The sequence below is a fragment of the Pelobates fuscus genome, chromosome 2 (genome assembly GCF_036172605.1).
Source record: "Pelobates fuscus isolate aPelFus1 chromosome 2, aPelFus1.pri, whole genome shotgun sequence".
Lineage (NCBI taxonomy): Eukaryota > Metazoa > Chordata > Amphibia > Anura > Pelobatidae > Pelobates > Pelobates fuscus.
The window spans coordinates 146195591-146222138 of record NC_086318.1 but is presented as its reverse complement, the minus strand read 5'-3'; the positions used below and the strand labels follow the sequence as shown (position 1 = coordinate 146222138).

Below are 26548 nucleotides of genomic sequence, written 5' to 3'. Positions count from 1 at the left end.
TTCGTGACTAGAGCTCATCCTCTTGTGGAGACAGTTCTATGGTTTACATTCATAATACTTTAAGGCACACAAACACACCCAGATTTGTGGATCAGGTTAGTTCCTTTGTGGGGTGAACAACAAAAGCTTAAAATCTTTTACTTGTGCAAATGTTAATTTAGTTTTTACAAAAGACCTTGATGTTTCCGTTCTCTGCAATAACAGTTTTTTACCCAGTTCTTTATCACACCATCCGCTCTTTTCTTACCTCACATTGGTCAATCTTCCTATCCGTGCTGCAGATTCAATTTAGGGGCTGGTAACTACCAAAAAGAATAAAATAAACTAAATTCATAGGTGTCCTTTAAATGACCTACAATATTTTAATTCTATAGACTGTAATGAAGAACATTCTTCTCTTCTCTGGATAATTCACTTCAAAACATATGATGCTCAGTTTCAAAATTAGCTAAGCACCAAAAAAATTACAATAAACACCCAGTTTACACAGGTATCACAGGCATGGCAGATGGAGGGCTAGACATTGCCTTTCACTTTTCTAGAAACCTCAAAAAATATATACTTTATCCATTCTGCTCAGATACAAGGCAATAGCAAGACTATAAACAAAGCCAAAATACAATATCTAAGACACAAAAGTTGAGTTTTGTCTATTAAAGATATTCATTCAGGAGGTCTCAAATAAATTTTAACATGTCAGACCTTTCCCACACACAAGGGTTATTTGGAAGTAAAATGTCACACAAGTACCTCTGCATAAGAGATAAAACAACTCCAGCCTATTGTTTCAGCCTCACCTAGTGCTCATCGGTGATACAGAACAAAGGGGCCATTTTGAGTGTTTTACAAATTGATTTTGGCTTATAATAAAGAGTGCCTATTGTCTCTGAATGTGCATAGGCCCAATTAATCCCTTAAGGATCAGTGCAGAACATATTGCATAATGCAGTGTTTTGCATAAGGCAACAGTTTATTAAAGCATATCAAAACACATGGCATTATAAATAACATATCAAAATCATAATTACTTCTGCAGAAGTAATAATTAGAGCTTGGGTTTGAAACCATGATCTAAAAATGACACAGCCGTGACTGCGTATTGAAGGTCTTCACTCCATAGGAGCAAAAATAAATACATGTAAATAATCTATAGCCACCGGTAGAATAAAAAACAATAGACATTTTACTTTGGGGAAATTTCCATTACAAATGGTAAACATACCCCCTGTTGTTCCACTACACTACAACCTGACTCACTGATAATGAATGATAGTTGTCTGGATAAGCTGCTGAGAGTAGCTGGGCATGTGTAGGATTCACGTCGTTTGTGAAATATGTCCAGTCTGAGAGCAACTCAGACATGCTCACTATTCTCCGAAAGGTGATTTTTGAAGTACACCATTAAGTTAAACAGTGTATACTAGTTCAATTTCATTTAAAGTTACTATTTAGAGATAAAAACCTTCACTTTCAATGTAAAGTGTGTTCGTTCAAAATCGTTTTTTTTTCCTGCATTGTGATTTTTTTTTTTGTTTTTGCTTATTTTTCCAAAACTTGATAATGTTATCAAATATATTTTATTTTTAAATATTTAATTAATGACCTTATTAAGATTTGGGGAAACTACATTAATTTCACTTATTGAGTTTCTGTTGAATGAACATGCAAGAGTGAACATGTTTGCTTTTTGTGTCTTGGTCCATGTAAAATGATATCTTGTACAGTGTTTGGTTCTATCTGATATAGCAAATAAAAAATAATGTGAAAAAAGAAAGAAAATATTTAATGCCAATGCAATATTAAAACCTTGGCTTTCAGATTGAAAGCCAAAGGCAGTAACTAAGACACAAAGTAACAAAGCTCAGTTTCAATGCTGCTAATGTGTCATCCAGCAGCATCACTGTGTACCTTTTAAAAATGTCTCCTGCATTTTAGCACTTTGTGTGTCTCTCTTTCAATTTGATTTTGTGCTCCTATAACTCTTAATAATTTCATGTTTTGGCATTATTTATTGTATCAGAGCAGCAATAGCAAAATCATTAAAGGAACACTATAGTCACCTAAACAACTTTAGCTTAATGAAGCAGTTTTAGTGTATAGATCATGCATCTCAGGTTTCACTGCTTAATTCACTGTCATTTAGGAGTTAAATCACTTTGCTTCTGTTTATGCAGCCCTTCTCACACCTCCCCTGAATCTGATTGACAGAGCCTGCATGAAAAAAAAACTGGTTTCACTATCAATCAGATGTAATTTACCTCAAACAATTGTATCTCTTTCTCTGTAATTTGAACTTTAATCACATACAGGAGGCTCTTGCAGGGTCTAGCAAGCTATTAACATAGCAGGGGATAAGAAAATCTAAATTAAACAGAACTTGCCATAAAGGAAGGATAAACTTTAGATGACTCTTTACATAAAGTGTTTAGGAAGGCTGTGCAAGTCACATGCTGGGAGGAGTGACTATAGTTCATAAATAAAGTGATTTAACTTCTAAATGGCAGATAATTGAGCAGTGAGACTGCAGGGACATGATCTATACACCAAAACTGCTTTATTAAGCTAAAGTTGTTTTGGTGACTATAGTGTCCCTTTAACATAAGTAGCTTCATGTATAGTGAGTAATACACAAGTATTTAGTTTTTACCCCTTTAAGTGCCAGAGTTGTGGAACTCAAATTGTATTGTAATGTGCTGGAAATATCTGTGGCTCTTAAAGGGTTAAAACAACGAACCTATAAATAGTCAATGCTGGACGCGGCTAAGGTACTTGTCCATGCCGCTGTTCTCTCTCTCTCCCAAGTTGCAGTCTAAAAAGAAAGCACCTCTCACACCTAACCCCTCTGTCAGTCCCTGCAGTGGCTTCCTGTAAGATATAGGGCTCAATTTAAAATGTTGGTTCTTGCTTACAAATCTCTGCACAATACTGCTCCGACCTGCCTCTTCTCCCTAATACATGTATGTCCCATCTAGGATCCTACGCTCTGCTGCAGACCTACATCCATCCATTGTTTGTACTCCCACCGCTGATTTTCGCCTTCAAGTCTTCTTTAGGGCTACACTGTTCCTGTGGAACTCTCGTTAGACTTTCACCCAGTCTCCACTCCTTCAAAAAAATCATTGAAAACTCACTTCTTAAGGAAAGCGTATCAATTAAACTGTTACTAGCCCCCTGCACCCTGATTACTCTCTTGCAACTGTCATCAAGACACTCAGTCTTCAGCGAACACCTTTCTACCAATCTACTATTCTTCTCCTACCCTTACCTTTTGTGTCACTATACCCCACTCCCTCTAGCATTAAGCAGGGATTTCAACCCCTCTGTAACCAGACGAGTTGGACGCACAGGTACAATTATGTGTTTTCTTAGTCCAGTCATTGTACAGCGCTGTGGAATTTGTTGGCGCTAAATAAATAATCATAATATATATATTTTTATTTTTTTTGTCAGCTATTTTAATATTTCATATGAGTCCTACAGATCAGGAGGTAGAGCTTCCAGAGAGATGAGGAAGTGTCTGGTGCCCCACCATCTTGAAACACAACTCACTGACATGATGAATTAGTCAGTGGCCAGTGGTAACTGAAGGAGCTGAAAAAATCTGCAGTTGGTATGGGATAAAATTGCCCACATGACACTCTGTACAAAGCCAAGTTTCATGAATGTGTGATGAGAAAAAGCAAACTGCTGAAAAAAAAAGCCAGCAGTGTTTATTATCCTGAGAACTCCGCTGCCACAGTGATGCGTGATTGTGGTTGCTTCATTTTGTTTGGCTGGATTTTAGCAGCCAGGACTGACCAGGATTGCAAGGAAAAAAATGCATGGAGCCAAATACAGGGCAATTGTAGGATTAAACCATTTTTAATGTGCGATAGAGGCAGGCGTTTATCTTTCAGCTTAATAATGAGCCTAACCACACAGCCAAAGCTACACTGGAGTGGGCTAAAACCAAAAACCAGACTGTCTTAGCATGGCCCTGTCAAAGCCCACATCACAATCCAATTAAAAATCAGTGAAAATAACAAACTTTTTCATCATCCATCCTGACAGAGCTTGAGTAATTTTACCAAAACAAATTGTTAAAACTTGCGGGGTCCAGCTTTGAATGCTGGTATAAACGTATCCCCAGAGGACTCACGGCTTTAGTTTCAGCCAAAAGCTAAAAACAGTGTGAATCTTTCCATTTAATTTTATTTTACCATTAGTCATTAACATAGCTAGAGGACAGGACACTACTATCTGGTATAAAATGTACATCACACTATTGTTGACCAGCTTAATAGAGATCCTCAAAATTTAGCTAGCTGCGACTGTACATTATCTATATTCGTGTTCCATTATGCTCCAGTACAGTATAGATTCTCCTTCCTTTTGTATTAGATTTTTTTGTTTCTATTTGGAATTTAGCTATATATGCACAGTATTACCTTTCACTTATAGTGCTACATTCTTTCTACATTTATCTGAGATTGTTATGGTTAATATTGTTGCAGTGACACTAGGTGATAATGATATACTAGGAATTGTGTGCCCCATACGGTTCTTATGATTAAGTGCCTGTTTCTCTGTTTTTTTCAAAAGATAACATATGTAATAATCCAGAACAGCAAGTACTGAGAATTTACGCCTACTGGATCATGTTGCAATATCCTTGGCCTTGCTGTTAGTGTTGGGATAAAAGGTGGGAGTTAATGTTGATTTAGAAAAGGTGTGGTATTGTTTGAAAAAGGGTTTGGAGCTGACAGAAAGAGGAGAGCCAGGAATAAAGGTGTTCAAGACTGAATATGTGGTGTTATATTGATTGAGCAGCATTAAATGCTGAAGAGCTTTAATTTAGCGTCAAATAGAATTGTGTGTGACGTTAGCGAACAGAATAAGCTGCGAGTGGGTTGAAGCAGGAGTGACTTGAAATGGAATCTGGGAATCTTATACATACAGCGAAAGTTACATGTTTGCAGGCATAAAGTGCAGCATCTTATCCTTTTAACCTTTCGCATTTGAGCAATTTCTCATTTTTTCAGATCCTATAGAGATTTTAGTTTTGAAAGCCTTTTACAAGAAAGTAAAACAAGTGTCAATCACTGCTCACAATCTTCCCCTTGGAGCATAGTTTAGATAAGTAAGACATTCCCAGCCATGGGCCATAGAGGAATGTCCCAGCTCTCCTTACAACTTTGAGAAAATAATTCATACCTATCATTCATGGATCGTACTGAAACTCTTGATGGTGCTGTGTTAAACCGAATTATTGTGCTTTAATGACTACTAGAGAGAACTATCAAGTTATGTTGACAAATTTTAATTCATAATAATTAATAAATGAATACAAGACCAGATAGTAGTAATACTAATACAGATTAAAGACTATAAGACCATTGGTTTTCTTCCTGTTCTCCATTCCTGGTAGAGTATATACTTTGTAATCCCTATTTTTAAAATGTTATCACTCATATTTGTTCTAATAGTTGGCTGTGCCCTTTTTTGTTTCATATTGGTCATCATAAAGGAAAACTCCAGGCACCATAACAACATCACTGAAATTAAGTTGTTATGGTGCCTGCCATGTGGCCGATGGTGCCCGCTTACCTTAAGGGCGTTAAACTGTTCTTGAACTGTTCTATACCCTTTGGTTAATGATTATAATTTTGTAAAGCTTTCAAAATAAATAATTTGAAACTAATGGTTGATTGCAAATCATATTTCTTTGCAGCAAGACAGACAGAGATTTCGTATCGCTGCATAACGCAATGTCAGCAGGCCAATAAAGTTTTGCTTTGTATGTTTAATCCATTTGAGAATAAGCAGCTATAATTCGCGTTACGTTATTAAACAGCTGTTTTAGGGTTTTCTGCTTCTAGTGAACTATTAAAGGAAGCATAAGTCAGGAAAAGGGTATGGATGTCTGTATGACCTTTGTAAACACATTAAAGGAGTTTAGACATTCTTGCAAAATTACAGCTCCATCAATCTCTTGAGGACTGAGGAAATAGAACTGTTATATTTGCCCAACTCTGCTGCTGCTTCATATCAATTTACATAAACCAGAAATGAATATGTTTTTTTTGCCAATATCAAATCCCAAAAATTGATGTCGGGCTCATATGTCATATTTGCCATTAGAGCATGATGTAATATGGTATAATGGGAAAATTTGATATTATGTTCTTATAGGTGATATTTTAAGAACTGATGTATTTATAAAAAATTTTTTATATAAATGGTGCTCATTGCATTTTTGATTAGAGGCGGACAAGATAAGTTGCCCAAAAAATGAGCTAGTGTTTACATGTAAATGTAGCATGAGTTCTATATAAATATTAAAATGAAAGGCAACTGTCACTTCTATGGAATCTACACCATTGAACAGAACATTGAAATCCACCTATAACTTGTGTTTTCATGAGATGCTCTGTATTCTTTTGAATTTATTTTAAAGATTTAACAAATTACATTACAATCCAGTTCAAACAGGGAAATCCAAAGCAAGCATTGCAATTGAAGAGAAGAAAAAGAAACGTAGCTTAATTTCTCCTCTTCTTTATATGTAGAATTAATGTGATTGGTTTCTTGAATGAGCCAGTCACATGCCTCTTCGCCCTTTACAAAAACTGAAATTAAATCTATCTTGAAGCAGCACTGTCACAAGTTTTTTTCTTTTTGTTTTTGATTTAAAGGGTATTTGTCATGCTCCTACAACATATTCTAATTTTAAATAGCATAATGCATGCATGTGCACAACAAAACACACAACAAACACCACTGTACAATCCTCTAATATACACAAAAAAGTATTGTTAAACAATACTTACCACCATGAACCAATATCAATATGCAAAGAAAAATAAATTACCTAATATTGGTACTGAAAACTGAATTTTCTTGTAGGTAAAACATAAAAATAAAGAAGAAAACAGAATTTAGTGTAAATCTGTGTGGTCAAATAAATAAACATATGTATATACTAATTTTAATCCCAAATGACAACTGAAATAATAAAAAATACCTGGCTCTAGTTATTTGGTGTCTTAAAGGTTCCACCTCACCTTCTGGATAAATGCTGTTGCTGGATAGTAACCTCAAAAATAAATACAGAGGAGACGTGGCCTGACTTCTAAGCTGAGCAGAGGCTAGTTGCTACAGCTCTTGTACATCATGGCAGATATTGCAGAAAAACAGTAAAAATAGCCTATACTCAACCTTTAAAGGCCACCAGACAAGAGGTAACACCACAGTGCACATGCTGGAACAAAATAAACTGATTTACATGTAAGATTCATCCAAGCGGCCTATAAGCATGGTCGGCACGGGGGAGGCGGCCACTCACTTGCTGCCACAATGGGCTAAACTCTTGAATCTGGGCCCTCGTTCCCCCCCCCTCCATGGATCGTGTGGGTTATCTCGGTCCCCACTGAGGTGCAGACCTGCTCCCCTATGCTGGTCCAGGCGGTTCCTGACGAGCAGCCTCACTGCAACCAGCGACCGAAGATGGCCGCTGATGAGATACATATACTTCTCCAACCATCCATGACTTGGTCCTCGCATGAAGAGCAACTTGATAGAACCATCAAGTGCATATGATCGCAATTTTGGGAGCAGATTCGCTGATGACATCCAGCCTGACACCTTGCAAAGCACAGTCAAGCTGTGACCTGCTAGGCGAGACCCTGACGCGGTGCAGATGTCAATGAAATGAAGGCAGAAGCCTCATAAGAAGCCTAAACGCCAGCAGCTCTCTTAGATTGAGTGTCCCATGGCTGCTCTCTCGTACACCATGCTGTGTGGCTGCTAGGGCCTGCGAGAGTCCATCTGGCGGAATGGGGTCTCCCCCCCCATAAAGCTTAGGGCTGTCTTTTAGTGGAGGTTGGTGGTCCCTTGCTACCTCTCTTGATTCCACCACTGTAAGCCGCTGATGGAGATCACCCACCTCTTTTTTTGTGCTCCGCCGGTCAGCTCTCCACACCTCCCGCATTTCTTCCAGCAGGTCCCTTATGGCTTGGAGGTGCTGGAGGTGAGGCAAGGCTCTCTCTGTCCTCCTGAGAGTCGTCTGAGGTCTCGCTGAGTGCTGCAGGTGCCATTTTGTTGGAAGCCAGTGGAGAGGGCCTTGCAAATGCAAGCCGAATATCAGGGGTCTTTGGCGGCTCCGGGAGTCAGAATTTCTTATTCTTCCGCCCTATTGATGTCTCTGGGTGGGAGGTTTGTGTGTGGCCGTTTGTGGGAGCCGTTTTTTGGGACTTTTTGCCTTTTCATTACTTACAATTTATAAAATTCCAAGTGTATATTGTGCTGGTAGATTTGCTAGCAAATGAATAGGTTGGGGGAAAAACCTAATGAAAAATCGTTTTTTCTCCCACCTGCTAGTGAATTATTTGGCATAGACCCTGTGCCGAAGAATTCACTAACAAGGGACATCAGACAAGACCACTTACGGACTGTCCTCTTGCTTTTCTAGCATAGCAACAACAGCAAGGTCTAGGATGTATAGGAACAGATTGACAAGAAATCACTCCATTTATACACGTAATTGCTTGCAGGGGACCGGTGTGTCAGCATCACAGAAGAGGTTTGCAATCAAACAATACAGCTAGAGCAGTGGTAGTCAACCTTTTTCTACCTACCGCCCACTAATGCAAGACACATACAGACACACACACGCAAAGGCACACAGACAGGCACACACACACACAAGACACATACATACAGACACACAAGACACATACATACAAACAGACAGGCACACATACATACATAAGACACATACATACACACATATATACAGACAGACACACACACACACATACATACATACAAAGACACATACACACAGACACACACAAGACATACAAAGACACAAACACAAGACATACATACAACGACACACACAAAAACAAACACACACATTATAGTTAAGTCACCCTCCTGTTTCCTACCTTTAAGGTGCAGGAGGGTGACTTTCCCTGGGTCCAGTGGTGGCTCAGGTGGATAGGAGTCAGAGTTCCCACTCTGACTCCCTGGTCTTCCTCCCGTGCGGCTCTCAGTGTTAGCTGGGAGGAGTGACGTGCAGTCACTTCCTCCCAGCTCTGTGATGTCATCACAGGGGGCCCAGTCGCGCTGTTAAAGCACCCAGCGCTGACCAGACCCCCTTACAATCCACATCCATCGGGTGGCCCTGACAGCATGGGCCACCCGATGGACACCTTGGAAGGTAGCCCCGGGGTTTACTGCGCGGGCCGGGGCCGCAAATGGTGACGGCGGTACCCGGTTGCTCGCGCTGGCTCGCGCCCGCCCGCCCTATCAAAACGAGGAAATCCCTACCGCCCACCTGGAATCCTGAAACGCCCACTAGTGGGCGGTAGGGACCAGGTTGACGACCCATGAGCTAGAGGATCAAGGGTGCTGAATGGAGGTGGGTGTTACCCACAAAGTACAGAAAATGTCGGCACTGGAACAGAGGTAAAGTGAGTAAATCACAATATTTTGCATTGAATAAATCTATGGTATATGACGCATTCGATGTAATTTAGCTAAAGTTGCAAAAAGACATAACTGGTTCACTTGAATCCTTTTTGTCCCTCTATTCCCCCCCCCCCCCCCTTTTTTTTTTAAATTCACCCTAGTTTTTTTTAGCTTTACATAAGATAAAGTAAGGGACTGAATTTTCTTATGGGGTGTTTGATCTTTGGCAAATTTTGGCATTGGGTGAAATTTAAGCAGCTAAGCTAATTTACCCACAATGCACCAGTCAAAAGTACCCCATATGAGCAAACAGCATGGTAAATTGTAGACATAATGGACAGAGGAGAACAAAATAGAGACGCAAATATATGGAGAACTGGTGCAAGGGAGAGACATATTTAAAAAATATAAATAAAGGCAATTGGCTATGACATACAAGGTGCATAAAGAAGAGAAATATGAAAGAAGAAAACAAAAAAATCCGACAATGCTGCTGTAATTTGTTCTCCAGTCTCTCGTAGGCCCACCAATTACATTTATATATGTGGATCCATTCCCAGCGTCCACACAAAGCAATGTAGAAGTCCTCCTACACAGGTGTAAAAATGTGTGTATGTAAAATAATTCAGATTCAGATCTCAGGGATAAAATGTGGTAGGTTTATCCAGCTTTAAGTGGTGGCAGATGCAATAATTATATATTTTTGCTCTGTTGCTTACTGCTCTGTTTTTTCATTTACTATAAAAACTGTATCATCAGCGATTATTATCTTGGTGCCAAATGACCTTTGTTTCTGTGAAGTCTCATCTCTTTTAGGAGTATGGGTATTGATTACAGGGAAAGGGTCCAGTGTCAAGTCCAATCTCACTGACTGGAAAGTTTCTAAATGAGTTTTACTGCTGTGAGGACAGCTATTACTGTTTATCTCCATTGTGTCTATTTCAGTGACTCGGAAACTGATCTGCACTTAATCCTGGGATTGTTTCTATTAACCACTTACTGTCAGGTGAAGGATTTATCAAAACCAGAGAGCTATGGAATTTGAACATAAAAACGTATATGTGGTACATTTAGAAAACTAGCCTTGTGATAATATAACTAATATAGTCACTTGTTATAATTAGAAAAAAAGAGTAAAACATATATATTTTTCTTTTATTGGTAAAAATGTTTTTATTTTTTTTATTTTTTTATTGCATAACACATGCACTTGTAACTTTCCCCATTAATCACCCCCTTTAGATACACAGCAACTGCTTCACGTCAACCAGAAAACTTAGCAGCAACTATATCATCACTAAACCACACACAGCACTCAAGTCACATGAATCTTTAAGATGCTGCATTCATGTCACATGTAGCATACTTATAAAATAAATCACACATATCAAGCATGTATAAGTCTACATTACATTTAGCAATAAACTCCTGTAATCCAGGCCTCCCTAGAGGCCCAGTTTAGGTAGGGCAGTTCCGATTTTGGATCCAGTCCCACTATCCTAATTTTGTTCCCCGGTGTCCTGCATCTGGGGACAGCAGCTATCTGTCCCCAGATAGCACAGTATGAGCATATTACTTGAGTGATGAAGGTACTAGGACCATGCAGATAGTGTGGCAGTAGGCTCTCTGTACAGTCTGCCCTGAATGGAAGCTGTCAGTCAACCTTTTCTGGAAGGACTGGCCACTTTGGGCATCATAAGTGATATAAATTGTGTCATTGACATGCCCCCCTTAATGCCTACTTACCTCTACCTGTTTTCATACCTTTCAAAGAGGCGTTTCAAAAGAAAACGCAAACGAAAACCACCTGCTGACTTTTTCCAGACTGAATATACCGCAATAGCTGATACATAATATTTTTTTATATAAATTTTTTTTTACATAAAATGTAAATACAACCTCCAATTGCAGTTGTGCCTTGTGCTCTCATGTGCAAGATCTCACAATGTCTATTCTCACTAAGCTTACCATCCCTTACATTGATGTAGAGATGATGATACATACATCTGTCTGGGGCCCCCGGTTAATTTTCCAACCATCCATCCATCCACTCCAGCTCCAAATGTGTTTGGAAAGGGAATGAGTGTATTATTTTAAATCTACACTTTTATGTCATCTCTAAATATATTTTTTAAACTAGATATTTCTTCAGACAGTAGCTTAATAAGGAATTTTAATGAGAAATATTAAAAACTAATGTTTGGGACAAAATGTGCCTATATAAACCGGAATTTGTTGAAACATTTAAAATGATTTTATCCGACAGTTGTGTTTGTTACAACTATATTGTCATGATGACATCAAACTTTTGCATGTAACATATGATATGTCACTGATGCGCTTGTTTGTCAATGTGGTATATTTTGTTGACACCTCCGTTATCAGAAAGGTTGGAGCAACTCCTGTGCACAATAAATATTCTTTAAAAAAAAAAAAAAATCAATGAGATTGCTTAAAAGTGAAAGTGTCATTATAAAGAAAACCTCAGCGTGGTGCCAATTACATGGGACCTGGTATGTAATTAGGTGGTTCTGAGTCATATCTCCACACTCATGCTCTCCACATTGTTCTGCGGACAGGTGCGCTGTGAATAGAAGCAAGCATTCCACATTAATTAAACATTAACAATCAAGTGCAAATATTGTCAGACATGAATAGTATTACTTTTGGCAGACAGGGCTTCTGTTTTCTGTTCGTTTTCACTTCAAATCCATTAGTCTTTAATTATTTACCTCCCTTTTCTAACTGTCGGGTACCTGAAGTTCCTTCAGATTTTAAAAACATCCAGTGGTGGCTGAGCTGGCATTGAACCATTACACAGAATATATCTCTTTTCCTTCTCTCTGCTTGTACGCATCTGCTTGAGATGCAGCATGTGTGAGCACCGGTGAAAAGCTTATTGATTAATTGATTCATTATTATTGGTTCATAATTGTTATTGACTATAATCCTATTATTCCCTTTAGTAATAAAGCATATGTATTGTCTCTAAGCCTGGCTTTAGTCCTCTTTTGTCCCCATAAATAAACTGTTTATGCCTCTTACTATACGCTGTCAATGTTTATAAAAAATATGTGTTTCACATTGATAATACATTGATATCAGTAATGCTATATGTTTAGTAAAGATAGATTAGAAAGAGCAGGGCATTAATAGAAAATATTTTTGCAATAGTAATAGTAGATGCTAGTAATACTATAGTATTTATTTTCTAGTGAAGATGAAAATACACACACACACACACACACACGCTGCCCAAAATATCCACTTGTTATTGAGGAATATAAACAGAGCATTGATGAGTTGATAAAAGGCAGTGTTTACATTGCTGCCTAGCAACACCTCCAGTGGAAGTCACTCAGACGGCCACTAGAGGTACCTCCTGGGTTAGTGCTGCACAATGTCCTAAACTTTCCACTAAGTCAATGCATATCTATAAGGCGATGCTTATTGGCGCAGAGCGGTGATAGTCTCCCAACAATTTCCAGCGGTGCTAGAAAAAGGTGAATAAATCACCTTTTTATCCGGAGGTATGGGGAGGGCCGTAGGCCTAAACAGCTATTTAGATCTATTGTGTCTATTGTATCTATAGCGTTCATTCAATAAGTTCAGTGTTGCTGCTACAGAGGACTTTGTTTGGATTCCACATTTTGTTTAGTTGTAAGCTGTTCCAGTTTACCCACAATTACGAACTGGTAGAGGAGATGGCAGCGACCTTTAGGTTATTGAAAGTCCCATGAGTACAGCCCTTGCTGGCAGTAATTAGTGCAGCTCCACAGAGCTTTGCTTTATCAAGCTTTGATCATGCCCACTCAGTCATACTATAAAGATGAGTTGTTGCGTACCAAAATCCTACAGCATGCGTTGCAAATGAGCTTTACCGAGGCATCACTGGTTCAACAACCTCATGTCACTAGAGACTAGGGATGAGGGATGAGGACCCTTGTTGGGAAATTGTTAAGAAAAATTAGGATAGTAAACTGAAAGGGTGGGGAATTGGGGCTTATTGACATGTAATGTGCAGTGCATAAGCTGGATCAGAGCCTGCAATAATATAAAGTGGGTATAGTGGGTTTATTAGAGCCCACAGTAACTTGGGACTTTAATAAAGCTACTCCATCCTTCCCAAATATGTTTTTTTTATCTGAGGCCCCTTTTCACCGTCATAAGCTTTATATCAAACATATTTTCCTTACAGACTGATGCAGTGAAGCAATTTGCACAGTGAAGATTATACCGAATTTCACTTCCAAAAATCTCCAGCAGGGGGATGTCCAAGGATTATAATTTAATAGTAACAATTTAAAGTTTGCCATTTGTATTCAGTTTTGAGTTTATTTTTATTTATTCTCTTATCTAATTGATATTATCATTTTTATATTTGTAAATGCATTCAGATTTGTTGAAACAAAAACACTGTTAACCTTTTGATTTTGTTTCAGTTAAAACTTTTTTTTCTTTTTTTTAATCTTTTAGGCTAGTTCTTAACAGGATCCCACATTATGATGCATCTGCTTCTAATATAATACATATCAAAATTAATTCAGATTTTTTAAAATTATTATTATGTTCTTCTAAGTGTCCTAGTAATATTGAAAGGAAAAAAAAAAGACAAGTCCATAATTTTTTACTTAATGTATATCTCTTCCCTTTATTGATCCATAAGAAGGCAAAAATCCAATTTGACGGAATTTTTAATTGTTCTGCAAAAAGTAAAAAACAATATTTTAAAAATATCTTTCTTGACTTGGGAGCCTGGCAGCACACCGGAACAGTCGCCATTTCCGACAGACTAGAGCAGAATCCGGTGGATATCAGCCGATCCACGCAAGCCTCACATGAACACATGCCATGCCAATCGTTTCCTTGGTTGGTGCAAAACACTCCAACACTGGACTCTGGAGCAATGGAGCATGTATTCTCTGGAGTGATGAATAATGCTTCATTATCAGGCTGCCAGACGGAAGAATCTAGGTATAATGGATACTGGAAATACATAGCACCTACTGTAAAGTTTGGAAAAGGAAGAATAGTGGTCTGGGGCTGTTTTCCATGGTTTGAGTTAGACCTCTTAATTCCAGTGAAAAGTCATCTTAAAGAGTTACTCCATCCACCAGGACCACTTCTGCTTTTTGATGTGGTTATGGTGGTAGGAGTCTGCATACGCAGTTTTTCTGCTTGTAATTGGCACTCACGGCACAAAATATGCTATTCTCTGCATATTTTACATCTGTTGACAGCGTGAACTGCTGGTGACAGACGTAATGTGATTCTCCCCTTGTAGGCTGAGTGTGATGTGTCCCCTCCCACCCAGCAGGAATAATCTGATACATTTTAATGCAGATTCCGAGACAGATTTTCTTTATTAACATCGGTGCCTGACCTCACAAATGCTTTTTTATCTGTCTAGGCCCAAATTCTCATAGTGCCAATCCGAAATCTTGTGGAAAGTCATTCCAGAAGTTTTGTGGCTGTTGTTTCCGTAAAGGCAGGGCCAACATCACAGTTACCCCGATGGTCTTGGAATGGAATGTCCAACTCGTTTATATAAGTGTGATGGTTAGTTGTCCATATACTTTTGACCCAATTATTTATCTCGCCTAAACCCTTCCTGTTTTTAATGATTGATAGGTGTTTTGTGGCTATTTGACATAATGTAATAATGACTGCTTGTTTTTAAAAATGATCTAGTGTAATTCATTTTTCTTAAAACATAATTTTTGGTTTATTATTTCATAATCCAGGTCAACATTGGTTTTGTACTGATTTGCTGTATGAAACAACGATCCTTATTGTGTCCAAGGTGAAGAAAACTGTTTGTCTTCCCTATGGCAGTGTTTTTCTAAAGTTTACACTGGCAGAGAGCATGTCCTGAGGGGAGGGGGATTTGCAGTTCTGTGTAAATTGAAAATACCTATTGCCTTGTGTTTTGTGCAGCCTCAGGGCAAATGTTCTTCCAGCACCTGTCTTTAAGTCTAAGAGATGTCCCTTAAAGATGTGGCACAGATCTGACTTCAGGGAGGGAGCGCAGAGGGTTGATGAACATACAGGAATCCAGCAGTAAAGGCAGACTTGATTACACTAGATGTTTATCATCTTTCCATGTAGTGCATTGAAAGTACTATATCAGTCATGTAGCCTGAGCTATTTACGACTGTTTAAGAACATTTGAAGGTGTGGTCACCTCAGAGGGCTAAACAAATAATTATTCTGCATTATTGCAATTTGCTTCATACACATACAAAAATCTGTGGAAGACCAAAGTTGCATCAGAGAAAATTGAAGATTATGCTAGCTTTAGTGTACTAATAATCTTAATTTTAATAAGGACAGGAGGCGAGTATTTTGCATTAACTCTCTTTACTAAACGCCATAGCAGTAAAGAAAAACATAAAGAGTAACAATAAATCAATGGGCAGCATAGTGTTTATAAGGGTCATGCTGCCTGTACACTTCCTCTTTCTTTAAGCGACATCCAAGTCCTGACTGAACTCGAAAATAACCAGAAACCCAAACGAAACCAATGGAAGTGTCCTCAGTGGAGCGCTGAACTTGAGGAGACTCCTAACAGTGAAACCAGGACCAAGAAGCAAACAAAGTCCTCAGCCAATTAAGCGGAGTCGTGAGGGATCCCGAAACGGTATCCAGTGGAGGTCCTGAAGAGGATTACACTGAAAGGAGAGTATAAAATAGGTTAGGTACTGAACCATAACTGGTCAAGCAGATGAGCCTTTATCAGTATGCTTTCAAGAAGAAATTAATACAGAGTAGATGACAAATATTAGTATATAATAAAACATGCTCCTGAAACTTATGATGTCAGGTCCCTAATATGAGAGTCAAGTGTTGACCAGAATAGACCACTAAATGATAGGTCAGAAACACAGCGACTTTAAACCAGAAATTAATATCTGTCACCTCGAGATCCACCCCCCCCCCCCCCCCCGAGGTGTCAGGGGAGGGAACAAAAGGGAGGGAAAATACTTGCCTCCTGTCCTTATTAAAATTAAGATTATTAGTACACTAAAGCTAGCATAATCTTCAATTTTATTACATGACAGGAGGCTTCCTATTTTGCACTTTTAACGCTGAAGTAGAGATATCCCAGCAGAAGGAGGATATCGGAAGTAGAAGGTGCGAAAGGTAGATTCCCCAGACCAATCCGCCGCCCGAAGGATATCCGACAAGGACGCCCCCGCTAGGAAGGCTGAGGAGGCCACCGCCCCGCGTACGGAATGAGAACCGAAAGAGGGGTCTATACCGGCGAGAGAGAGGATCCAGCGAATCCATCGAGCTAGCGTGGTGGTAGAGACTGGAGCGTGGGGTCATCTGGAAAAAAAGGGTAAAAAACCGAGGTCGAATCAGACTTGGTACGACGGGAAATATGGAATGTGACCCCATCGGGGGCGACATTGAAAGCGTCGACGTCGAAGGCTCGTACGTCTGACACTCGACGGAAAGACACCAGGCAAAGCAGGAAGGCGAATTTAGCTGACAATTGTCGGAGGGACAATTGTTCGTTAGGGTGCCAATCCCGGAGAAAACTGCGAACCAGCCCGACGTCCCAGAGGTGAGTGTACTTGGGGGCTGGAGGGCAGCGCAGCCGCATACCGCGGAGAAGGCGACAGACCGGAGGGTCTTTGCCAACCGGGAGGTCCCCGACGGGTGTGTGGGCCGCCGAAATCGCCGAACGAACAACGTTAACGGAGAGGTAAGAGCGACCCGTCGAAAACAAAGATGAAAGAAAGTTGAGAATCATGGGAATAGGTGCTGTAAATGGATCGGAGTCCCGTTCCACGCACCAAGTAGACCATGAGGCCCAAGCTGAAAGCTAGCAGCGTCTAGTTCCGGGGGCCCAGGAGTCCCCTAGTAGCCTGCGATAGTCCGCTGACTTGCCAGGAACCCCTGAAAGAGTCCAAGCCACAAAGGGCAGACGGTCTTCCAAGAGGAGTGGGTGAAGATTCCCTTTGGGATCTGTGAGCAGGTCCGGGAAGGACGGTAGGAGCAGAGGGTCCTTGCATGAGGAGGCCAGAAGATCCGGGAACCAAGGTTGGCTCTGCCACAAGGGCGTTATGAGGGTCAGTGTCACTTGTTGCGTCCGGATTTGGTGCAGTGTTCTCGCAATCATGGAGAATGGGAGAAAAGCGTAGGCCCCGGTGGTCGGCCAACGTTGGAGAAATGCGTCCGTCGTCTTGCTCTCCGGGTCCGGGAGCCAGCTGAAGAACTCCGGGGTTTGGTAGTTGTTGCGGGAGGCAAACAGGTCCAGGTGAAAAGGACCTCTTGGGGCTGCGATGGCCCGGAATACTCTTGTGTCCAGCTTCCAGTCGCTGACGTCCCTCCAATGACGATCTTTGAGGATGGCAGTCTCAGAGTGCATGATGTGGACTCGATCTCGAAGCCTAGGAATTGTATAGTCTGAGAGGGAGTCAATTCCGACTTTTGGCGGTTCACCACAAAACCCAGGGATTCCAGCAGTGTCACCGCGAGACGAGTGTGTTGACGTAGCCTGAACTTCTCGGAGCAGAAGAGAAGGATGTCGTCCAAGTAAATGATGCACCGGATGCCCCTGGACCGCAGGTGGGCTACCACTGGTTTTAGGAGTTTGGTGAAACACCATGGGGCCGAGCTGAGCCCGAAAGGGAGGCAGGTGAATTGCCAAGGACGGTCGTGCCAAAGGAATCGGAGAAGGGGTCGGCAGTCCGGATGTACTGGGACAGACAGGTATGCGTCCTTTAGGTCGAGCCTGGTAAACCAATCGTTGTTTCGCAGGAGATCTCGTAGAAGATGGATGCCCTCCATCTTGAAGTGGCGGTACACCACGTACGCGTTGAGGTCGCGCAGGTTGATGACAGGGCGGAATTCTCCTGTCTTTTTGCGGACTGTATGGCTCCCTTGTCCCGCAGTTCACGCAGTTCCGTATTGACGAGATCGTGGTCGTGAGATGACAGATAGATGGGGCACGGGGGGCGCGCCTGAACGGGGGTTCCTACCAGGTCTATGATGTAGCCCCGTACTGTTTGTAGAATCCACATGTCTGACGAAAGGGCGGCCCAGTTCTGGAAAGAAAGGGAAATACAGCCCACAGTGCGGGTGCATGGTAAGAGAGGAGGAATAAGATTGCCTACCTGTAGCAAATTGGGAACGTCCACGACCACACGGTCCACGGCCTCTGTCCGAGCCTCTGGAGTAGGTGGGTGGTTGCCTGTAATCCCTGGTAGGGTAGAACGGTGTCGGCTGGTTGCGGGGGCCTGAAGGCCAAAACCGGCTGGCGGCACGGCCCCGTTGCCGACCAGCTCTTCCAAAAACCCCTCTCATGGGGTTGCCTCTGAAAACTCGGCGCATAGAGGACTGCGCTTTACTAAGTGAAGTAATGTTTGTTGAGTTCTTTGAGGAACGGTTCGCCAAACAGTTTCCCTTGTGCCTGGGGCACAATCTCCTTTGTGCCAAGCTCTGACAATTTACCATTAATACGGTATAGCGCTGCTTTTCGTCTCTCAGAAGAGAGCGTAACATTTGTGTTTCCAATGAAACAAAAGCATCGTTGTGCCCACTCACGAATGTCATGTGCCCATTCCCTGACATTGTCGTCAGAAAAGGAACCGGCCTTGGCATAGGCGTCATCCGCCAAGTACATGATGCGGGAAAGGGGGCCAACGGAATCCAGCAGGTTGTCTTGAGCTCACACAGTCCTTTTTCCACCCCTCTGTGAGGGTCTCGTCCGCTCCGCATCATGAAGGTCGTCATGACCTTATCAAACTAAGGGGTTTGAGCCACCTTGTCCGGAAGGGAAGGATGTGAGTATTCCGACCTAAGTCGACTGCGTACCTCTTTGTCTAGAGGTTTGCAGAGCCACAGGTGCATGAACCTGGAGAGGTGCTCCGGTGGTGACCAGTCTCCTGATCTGGGATGGCGTATGTTGCGAGGGTCGAACATAGCCTGACCCGAAGGGTCTAATATGGTGTCTGGGTCTGGGGGATCTGCGTCTGCAGGATCCTCACTCCTCTCTGTCTGGGCCGCACCCAGGAGGGTCTCCCGCATGAAGGCGGAAATAGACTTCTTGTCCAAACCCCAAGCGTCATAGTCCGAGTCGGATAGGTCTGCTTGCCACTCGTCTAGAACTGACATGGAGTGTGACAGTTCTTGGCCTTCGTCGGAAGAGTGATCCTGACGCGGGGCCGGGGTACTGAATTTGGATGATTTTTTATGTTTGGCAGGCGCCTTACCCTTGGTTGGTTTGGGTGTAGTGCCCTCGCCTCTCCCATGGCGTTTGCTGGGATGGGAGTCCTCTCTGGCATGGTAACCCGAGACATCAGAGTCTGAGTCGTGGCGTGGGCGTCTGCGAGAAGATTTGGGTAAATCAGGATGGAAAATATATACTAAAGTAAATATATATACTACAGCAAAATATATACTACAGCAAATATATATAGATATATAACAGTGTAACAGAATAAAAGTAAATAACAGATTAGTACAATAAAGGTATAAGGCTCTGGGGGAGCCAAAAATCTGACCTGTCTGCGATGGAGCAGTAAAGAAAGAGGGAGTGTACAGGCAGCATGACCCTTATATACACTGTGCTGCCCATTGATTTATTGTTACTCTTTACGTTTTTCTTTACTGCTATGGAGTTTAGTAAAGAGAGTTAAAGGACCACTCTAGGCACCCAGACCACTTCAGCTTAACCTCTCCCCCCTGACTGTGGGCCCCTCCCCCCCGACACATACATACAGACACAAACACATACACACAACCCCGACAGACACATACATACATACATACACACATGCAGACACATACATACAGAGACACACACGCAGACACATACATACAGAGACACACATAGACACATACAGAGACACAGACACACATACAGAGACACAGACACACATACATACATACACATACATACAGACATACAGATACACACACACACAGACACAGACACACAATCATACACACATACAGAGACACAGACACAAACATACATACACAGACATACATACAGATACACACACACACATACAGAGACAAAGACACAGACATACATACACACAGAGACACAGACACACACATACATACACACACACACACACAGAGACACAGACATACATATGGATACACACACACAGAGACACAGACATACATACAGATACACACACACACATACAGAGACAAAGACACAGACATACATACACACAGAGACACAGACACACACATACATACACACACACACACACACACAGAGACACAGACATACATATGGATACACACACACAGAGACACAGACATACATACAGATACACATACACAGACATACACACAGACATACACACAGATACAGACATACACACATACAGAGACAGAGACATACATACACACATACAGAGACACAGACATACATACACAGACACAAATATACAAAATGTTTCCTACCATGTGTGGGTCCAGTGGTGGCTCAGCCTGATGGGAGTCAGAATTCCCACTCTGACTCCCTCCTCCTTTCGGTTTCCTCCCGCGCGGGCTCTCAGTTTGCTGGGAGGAGTGACGTGCGGTCACTTCCTCCCAGCATGTGATGATTTCATCACAGGGGGCCTGGTTGAGCACTTAAAGCGCTCAGCGCAGACCGGGCCCCCTTAAAATCCATGTCCATCGGGTGGCCCTGACAGCATGGGCCACCCGATGGACCCCTTGACATGCGGCCCCGGCGGTTTGCCGCACGGGCCGGGGCCGCAAAGCGTGGCAGCTGCTACCCGGTCGCGGGGGGGCCGCAGGGTGGCCGGGCCCCCTGGAGCGCCGGGCCCGGTCGCAGCTGCGACCCCTGCGACCGCGGTACGTACGCCACTGGCAAGAGTATACTGAGAATGGACAACAGCTCAAGTGCCCATTGCGGGTGACAGGTCTCCGGGACCCAGTTATGCAGAAACCGTACCCAAAAAACAGCTCTGATCCTTTACATTCGGTACTGTAGGCATCTATGGTTTTAGTATTGTTTGACAACATATCTGATTCCCACAGGCGCACCTCTACATCCAGTCAAACAAGCTGATGTCACTGCAGTGTCTGGCCAACGGCCACTGCCTGGCCGATGCACGACATCACTCATTGGCAGAGAGTTGAGCTGACACTCTTAGCAAATGAGTGTGGTCCTGTATGGCCCTGTTTAGATTTGTAGAGCTACTTGGAAGACCAGAAGCAGGAGCTGCAGTCATGGACATTGGTGAGACATAGAAAAGTTGTTAAACGGTTTGTTTGCTTACCTTGGGGCAGCACCAGGGCACTCCTGGCACTGAAACCACTACAGCATGCTTCAGCAAGAATGGAGGTGAAGCATGCCATTGTTACCTGCAATTTGAGCATTTTATTTATTCATTGTAATCCCAGTTGAGATGTTGTTAATTATGTTACCTTAGTATATACAGCAAAATCTATATTTGTAAAAACATTTTTATATGATGAATAAATTCCAAACCTTATCTAATTTAAATTAGTCCAATAAATTCAACATAATGCAAGCTTCTCCAGCTATCCCTCCTAGCCACATATGTTTTCTGTGGATTGGGGTTTGGGAACAGTAAAGAGAAGAAGTGACAAGTGAGTATAACTGCATCACATAATAGAATACATTCGGTTACAACCAATTTTAACTGCTACTAAAAACTCTTGCCACCTTTAATGAGTTGTGTGCTAACTAGTGATTATTTCCACTAGAGGTATTAGTTCGGCTGCAGTAGCAGAGTCCCAAATCACTGCACACAAGTATTTTGATCATTTCCATTTAGCCATATTGTCGCCAGCCAAGGTATATTTCATTTATTTGTGATATCCCCACACATGTCATTTCAAAGTTAAAGGAACACTATAGGCATTGTCATTGTAACCCCTTCATGACAAAGCTTTTTCCCCCTTATTCTTTATATAGGCCTTTTTGATACTTTTGCCAAATGTTTGTTCTATATTTCCCATTTAGTGCACCCACAATATATACAATTTTTAAAGGATAGATGAGGCTTCCTTCTTGACATAATACTAGTTATAAAAAAAGGTAAAGAAAAAAAGCACTTTGCTCCATGATAACTACTACACAAATAGTACACCTAAGAAAATAAAAACTCAAATTAGATTCACTTATTAGATCAATTATGGAAATGCATAATTTGTCTAGGATTTCAGTTGATTTTTGGAAGGTATAGGACAAATATGGCAAAGAGTGAAGTGCAGTTTTAAAACTAAACATTAACCAAATTTGGCACCTTGAGACAATAACTTAAGGGACACTATAGGCACCCAGACCGCTTACCGTAATCTCATTGAAGTGGCCTGGGTGCAGTGTCCCTGTTCCCTTAACCTTGCAATGTAAAACATTGCAGTTTTAGAGAAACTGCAATGTTTACTTTGCATGTGAAGACTGCCTCTAGTGGCTCAATGAAGTGATCTTTTTGCTATGTCCCACCTGTTTTAGCCCTGCAGCTGAAAACATTGCTGTTGTGCAGGAAGGCCACATTTTTTTTGAAGGGTTAACCTACGTCTAATGCTTCCATGAAATAGCAGACATCATCTGATTGGTTCAGCGCTGCATTTTGCCACAAATGCGCATTAGCCTCCCATTCCTGTGGGAATGCATTGGATTGGCTGAGATCAGTGTTCTCAAAGTGAGTATGTTGGTTCAGGGGTTTCCATAAAGGGGATACTCACTGTATCCCATTTATGGAGACACTATGTGTTTGCTTACAAGGAATCTAGTGTGTGCATAGGCGACCCAGAGTGTGTATGTCAGAAATGTAGTGTGTGTGTAGGTGGTGCAGCGTGTGTGTAGGGGATTTAGTGTGTGTTTGAAGGACCCAGAGTGTGTATAGGAGATCTATTGAGTGTGTCTAGAGGATTCAGAGTGTATATAGAGATCTAGTTTGTGTATATCTTTAGATGATTCAGAGTTGGGTAAGGGATAGACATGTGCAATTAGTTAGAATTTCGGCAATTCGGGGATTCGGATGCTTCTGAATGTCTGAATTGCCGAATTGCCGAAGTGCTGAACCAAACCAAAGTGCCGAATTTTGTAAGTGCCGAAGTGCTTTGAATTTCTGAAAAGTGGCAAAACAGGAGAGGGAGGGAAAATTAAGGGAATGATGACAGGAATCTAACCCTAACCCTACCCCAACCCCTAACCCTAGTAGGGTTAGTGGTAGGGTTAGGGGTAGGGCTGGGATAGGGGTAGGGTTAGGGGTCAGTTTAGGATTAGGGATAGGGTATGCCATGGCAATGCTCCAGATCTCGCAAGAGGAACCTGGTAAAAAAGGTAAGCAAAATACCTTTTTAAAGTGAAGCAAAGGGACCGGAACCTAAACAGTTGTTTTACCTCTATAATGTTAGGAATACATGTTTGTATTCCTGGCACTATAGTGTTCCTTTAAATTAAATCTAGCTTTTCCAGAAATAGATACATTCATGGTGTTTGGAGTATCTATTAATATGCTGCATTTAGTTATGATATAGATCCAATGTGATCTTTGGTATATTCAAGGGAGCCCAAATTATTATTTCAAGTGCACTTGGAGAAGTCTGAATTAGACACCAGACACCTGTTGGTAATCAAAATAAGCCTCTGACCTTTGTTATATCAGTGGTATTTTTATACATTAAAAAGTAAGTGCTTACATGCAAATACTCGTAGGACAGTAGTAGGAAGGGAGTGAAAGGGTGAAAGGAGTACAGATAAGACATAGGGATGAACGTCATGTACATATAACAGATAAGTTCAGAGAAAGAGAAAGGACAGACTGATTTAGGAGAGAACTGTCAGGTGGGGGGGCTATCTGCTCCCGGAACTAGACAAATATGGTCTTAAGTGTCGTTTTAAGCATTAAGCATTTCCTAAATCCAAGGTAGCCAATTTTAATATAGGATATCTAATATAACAACTATAAGCTTGTACCTTAGAATCACAGTAAATTATTTCACAAACCACTCTTTTGAACCAAGGGTCACCCAAATGTCCAAGGCATTTCCAGGCCTGCTAGCCAAAGCCTGTGGGACTTTCATTTATTTCTTCACCATGCTTTCCCCTGGACTGTTAGGCCACCAGAATCAGCTTAGGAGAGTTCCTTCATTCGTTAGGCGAGGTTACATCATAAAAACCTTCCGAAGTTGGAGCTGGAATGTAAGTTAAGGTAAGGCCAACAGTAGATTTGTTTTTAAATAGAGAGGTTAGTAAACTTCAGAAGAATCTAAAGGTTAGAAAAATGGCCATAATAACAAATACAGCTAATAGCAAAAAGTACAACATTTTCTTAATTAGTAAAGTCAACCATGTTTCCAATCCCCAAAGAAGCCAGTATCCTGTAATAAGTCATGTCAATCTTTTATATGTTTATGGATCATAGTGCCATGGTCAGATAGGTTAAAACAGCACATACCTTCAATAGCTTCACAGCTTAAAGGACCACTCTAGGCACCCAGACCACTTCAGCTTAATGAGGTGGTCTGGGTGCCAGGTCCCTCTAGGATTAACCCTTTTTTTTAATAAACATAGCAGTTTCAGAGAGGGTTAATCCAGCCTCCAAAACCTCTAGTGGCTGTCTCATTGACAGCCGCTAGAGGCGCTTGCGTGCTTCTCACTGTGAAAATCACAGTGAGAGCACGCAAGCGTCCATAGGAAAGCATTGTAAATGCTTTCCTATGCGACCGGCTGAATGCGAGCGCGGCTCCTGCCGCGCATGCGCATTCAGCCGATGACATCGCAAGGAAGAAGGAGAGGAGGAGTAGAGCTCCCCGCCCGGCGCTGGAGAAAGAGGTAAGTTTAACCCCTTCCTCCCCCCAGAGCCCGGCGGGAGTGGGTCCCTGAGGGTGGGGGCACCCTCAGGGCACTCTAGTGCCAGGAAAACAAGTATGTTTTCCTGGCAATAGAGTGGTCCTTTAAGTCATGTTTCATTAGTAAGTAGCCAATGGCTGCTCTTTTCTCAAGGGTTGCCTTCTTATTTGCCTGGGTGTCCATAAGTAGCTCTTCTAGGACCTGGGAAGTGGCATTTAAAACTTTTGCAAGGGAACAGGCTACAGCATTAATTACTCAGGTATTATACAGTGTTAAGCCTGGAACTCCGACCATAGAGTACGCAAGGGCAGAGTATTCGGATTTAGATAAGAGAGTGATTTCAGGGTTACAATCTGAAGTTAGGGTGTTTTTAACATTTCTCATGTCTCTCTGCGGTTTGTGTAGCTGGGTGGTTTCAGGGATCAGGTCAGATTTGGAAAAAATGGTCATGGTTAGGCGTGAGATTGCATAGGGCCCTTTCTGTAATGTTACCTCTGACATAAGCATAAGTAATATATCCACAAGAGAAAATCCATCCTTTAGGGAGATAGACATGGTAGTGGTAACTCATAACATAGTGGTGCTCAGGGCTCTCCAATTTGTGGTATTTTTCCACCATGTGGGGAAAAACAGGAATTCGGTATTAGGATATTTTGACAATTACATGAAAAAGACCAACATAGTTCAGCGGCTCTCACATTAATTGTCTTTAGGGCTAGGAGGGGCTTGCCTACCAATGGGTTGAAAGCATAAGAATGTAGTTGTAGAGATTTACAGGGTCTATGGGTATGTAGGTACTTCTTCAAGAATGAGATGGGGGTAGGGACAGCTATAAGACAAGATTGTATGGCATTTTCAGTACTGAGGAGAGGGTTGAGGCAAAAGGAGGTTAAATTAAAAGCCTTTGCTATCTGCAACTATATATTTCCCTACCATGCATTATTATCTTCTGGTCTCAAGTCAGAGTAGCATATCTGAACAGAGCATACAATGGTAAATGATAAGAACAGCTTCATGTCGGTGGATCAGTCGGAGTGACTTGTTTACAGTGTAGCCATAGTCAGGAGCACTTGGAATGGACCGTCAAAGCGTGGTTCAAGTCGTTGTTTGTGCACCCTGCCTAATCTTTGGTGTAGGACCTGTACATAGGAAGTCATACAACCATGCTGCATCTGGAGGGTCTGGGGAAAACAGAGGCTTGTCTTTGGGGCACATCCAAACAGGATCTCAAAAGAGGATAGGCCATGTCTGGAATTGGGGGTGGATCTCATAGAAATGAGTGCTAGG

General features: G+C 41.8%; 1 protein-coding gene across 1 annotated transcript in view; it reads left to right on the top strand.

The window, feature by feature from the left end:
- LOC134586219 (tumor protein 63-like) overlaps positions 1-16067 on the top strand; it is a 57484-nt gene extending 41417 nt beyond the window's left edge. The window contains exons 4-5 of the mRNA XM_063441715.1: positions 15198-15256; positions 15923-16067. Of these exons, the coding sequence (XP_063297785.1) occupies positions 15198-15256; positions 15923-16067 (204 nt within the window). The remainder of the gene's footprint in view (positions 1-15197; positions 15257-15922) is intronic.
- The last annotated feature ends 10481 nt before the right edge of the window (positions 16068-26548 follow it).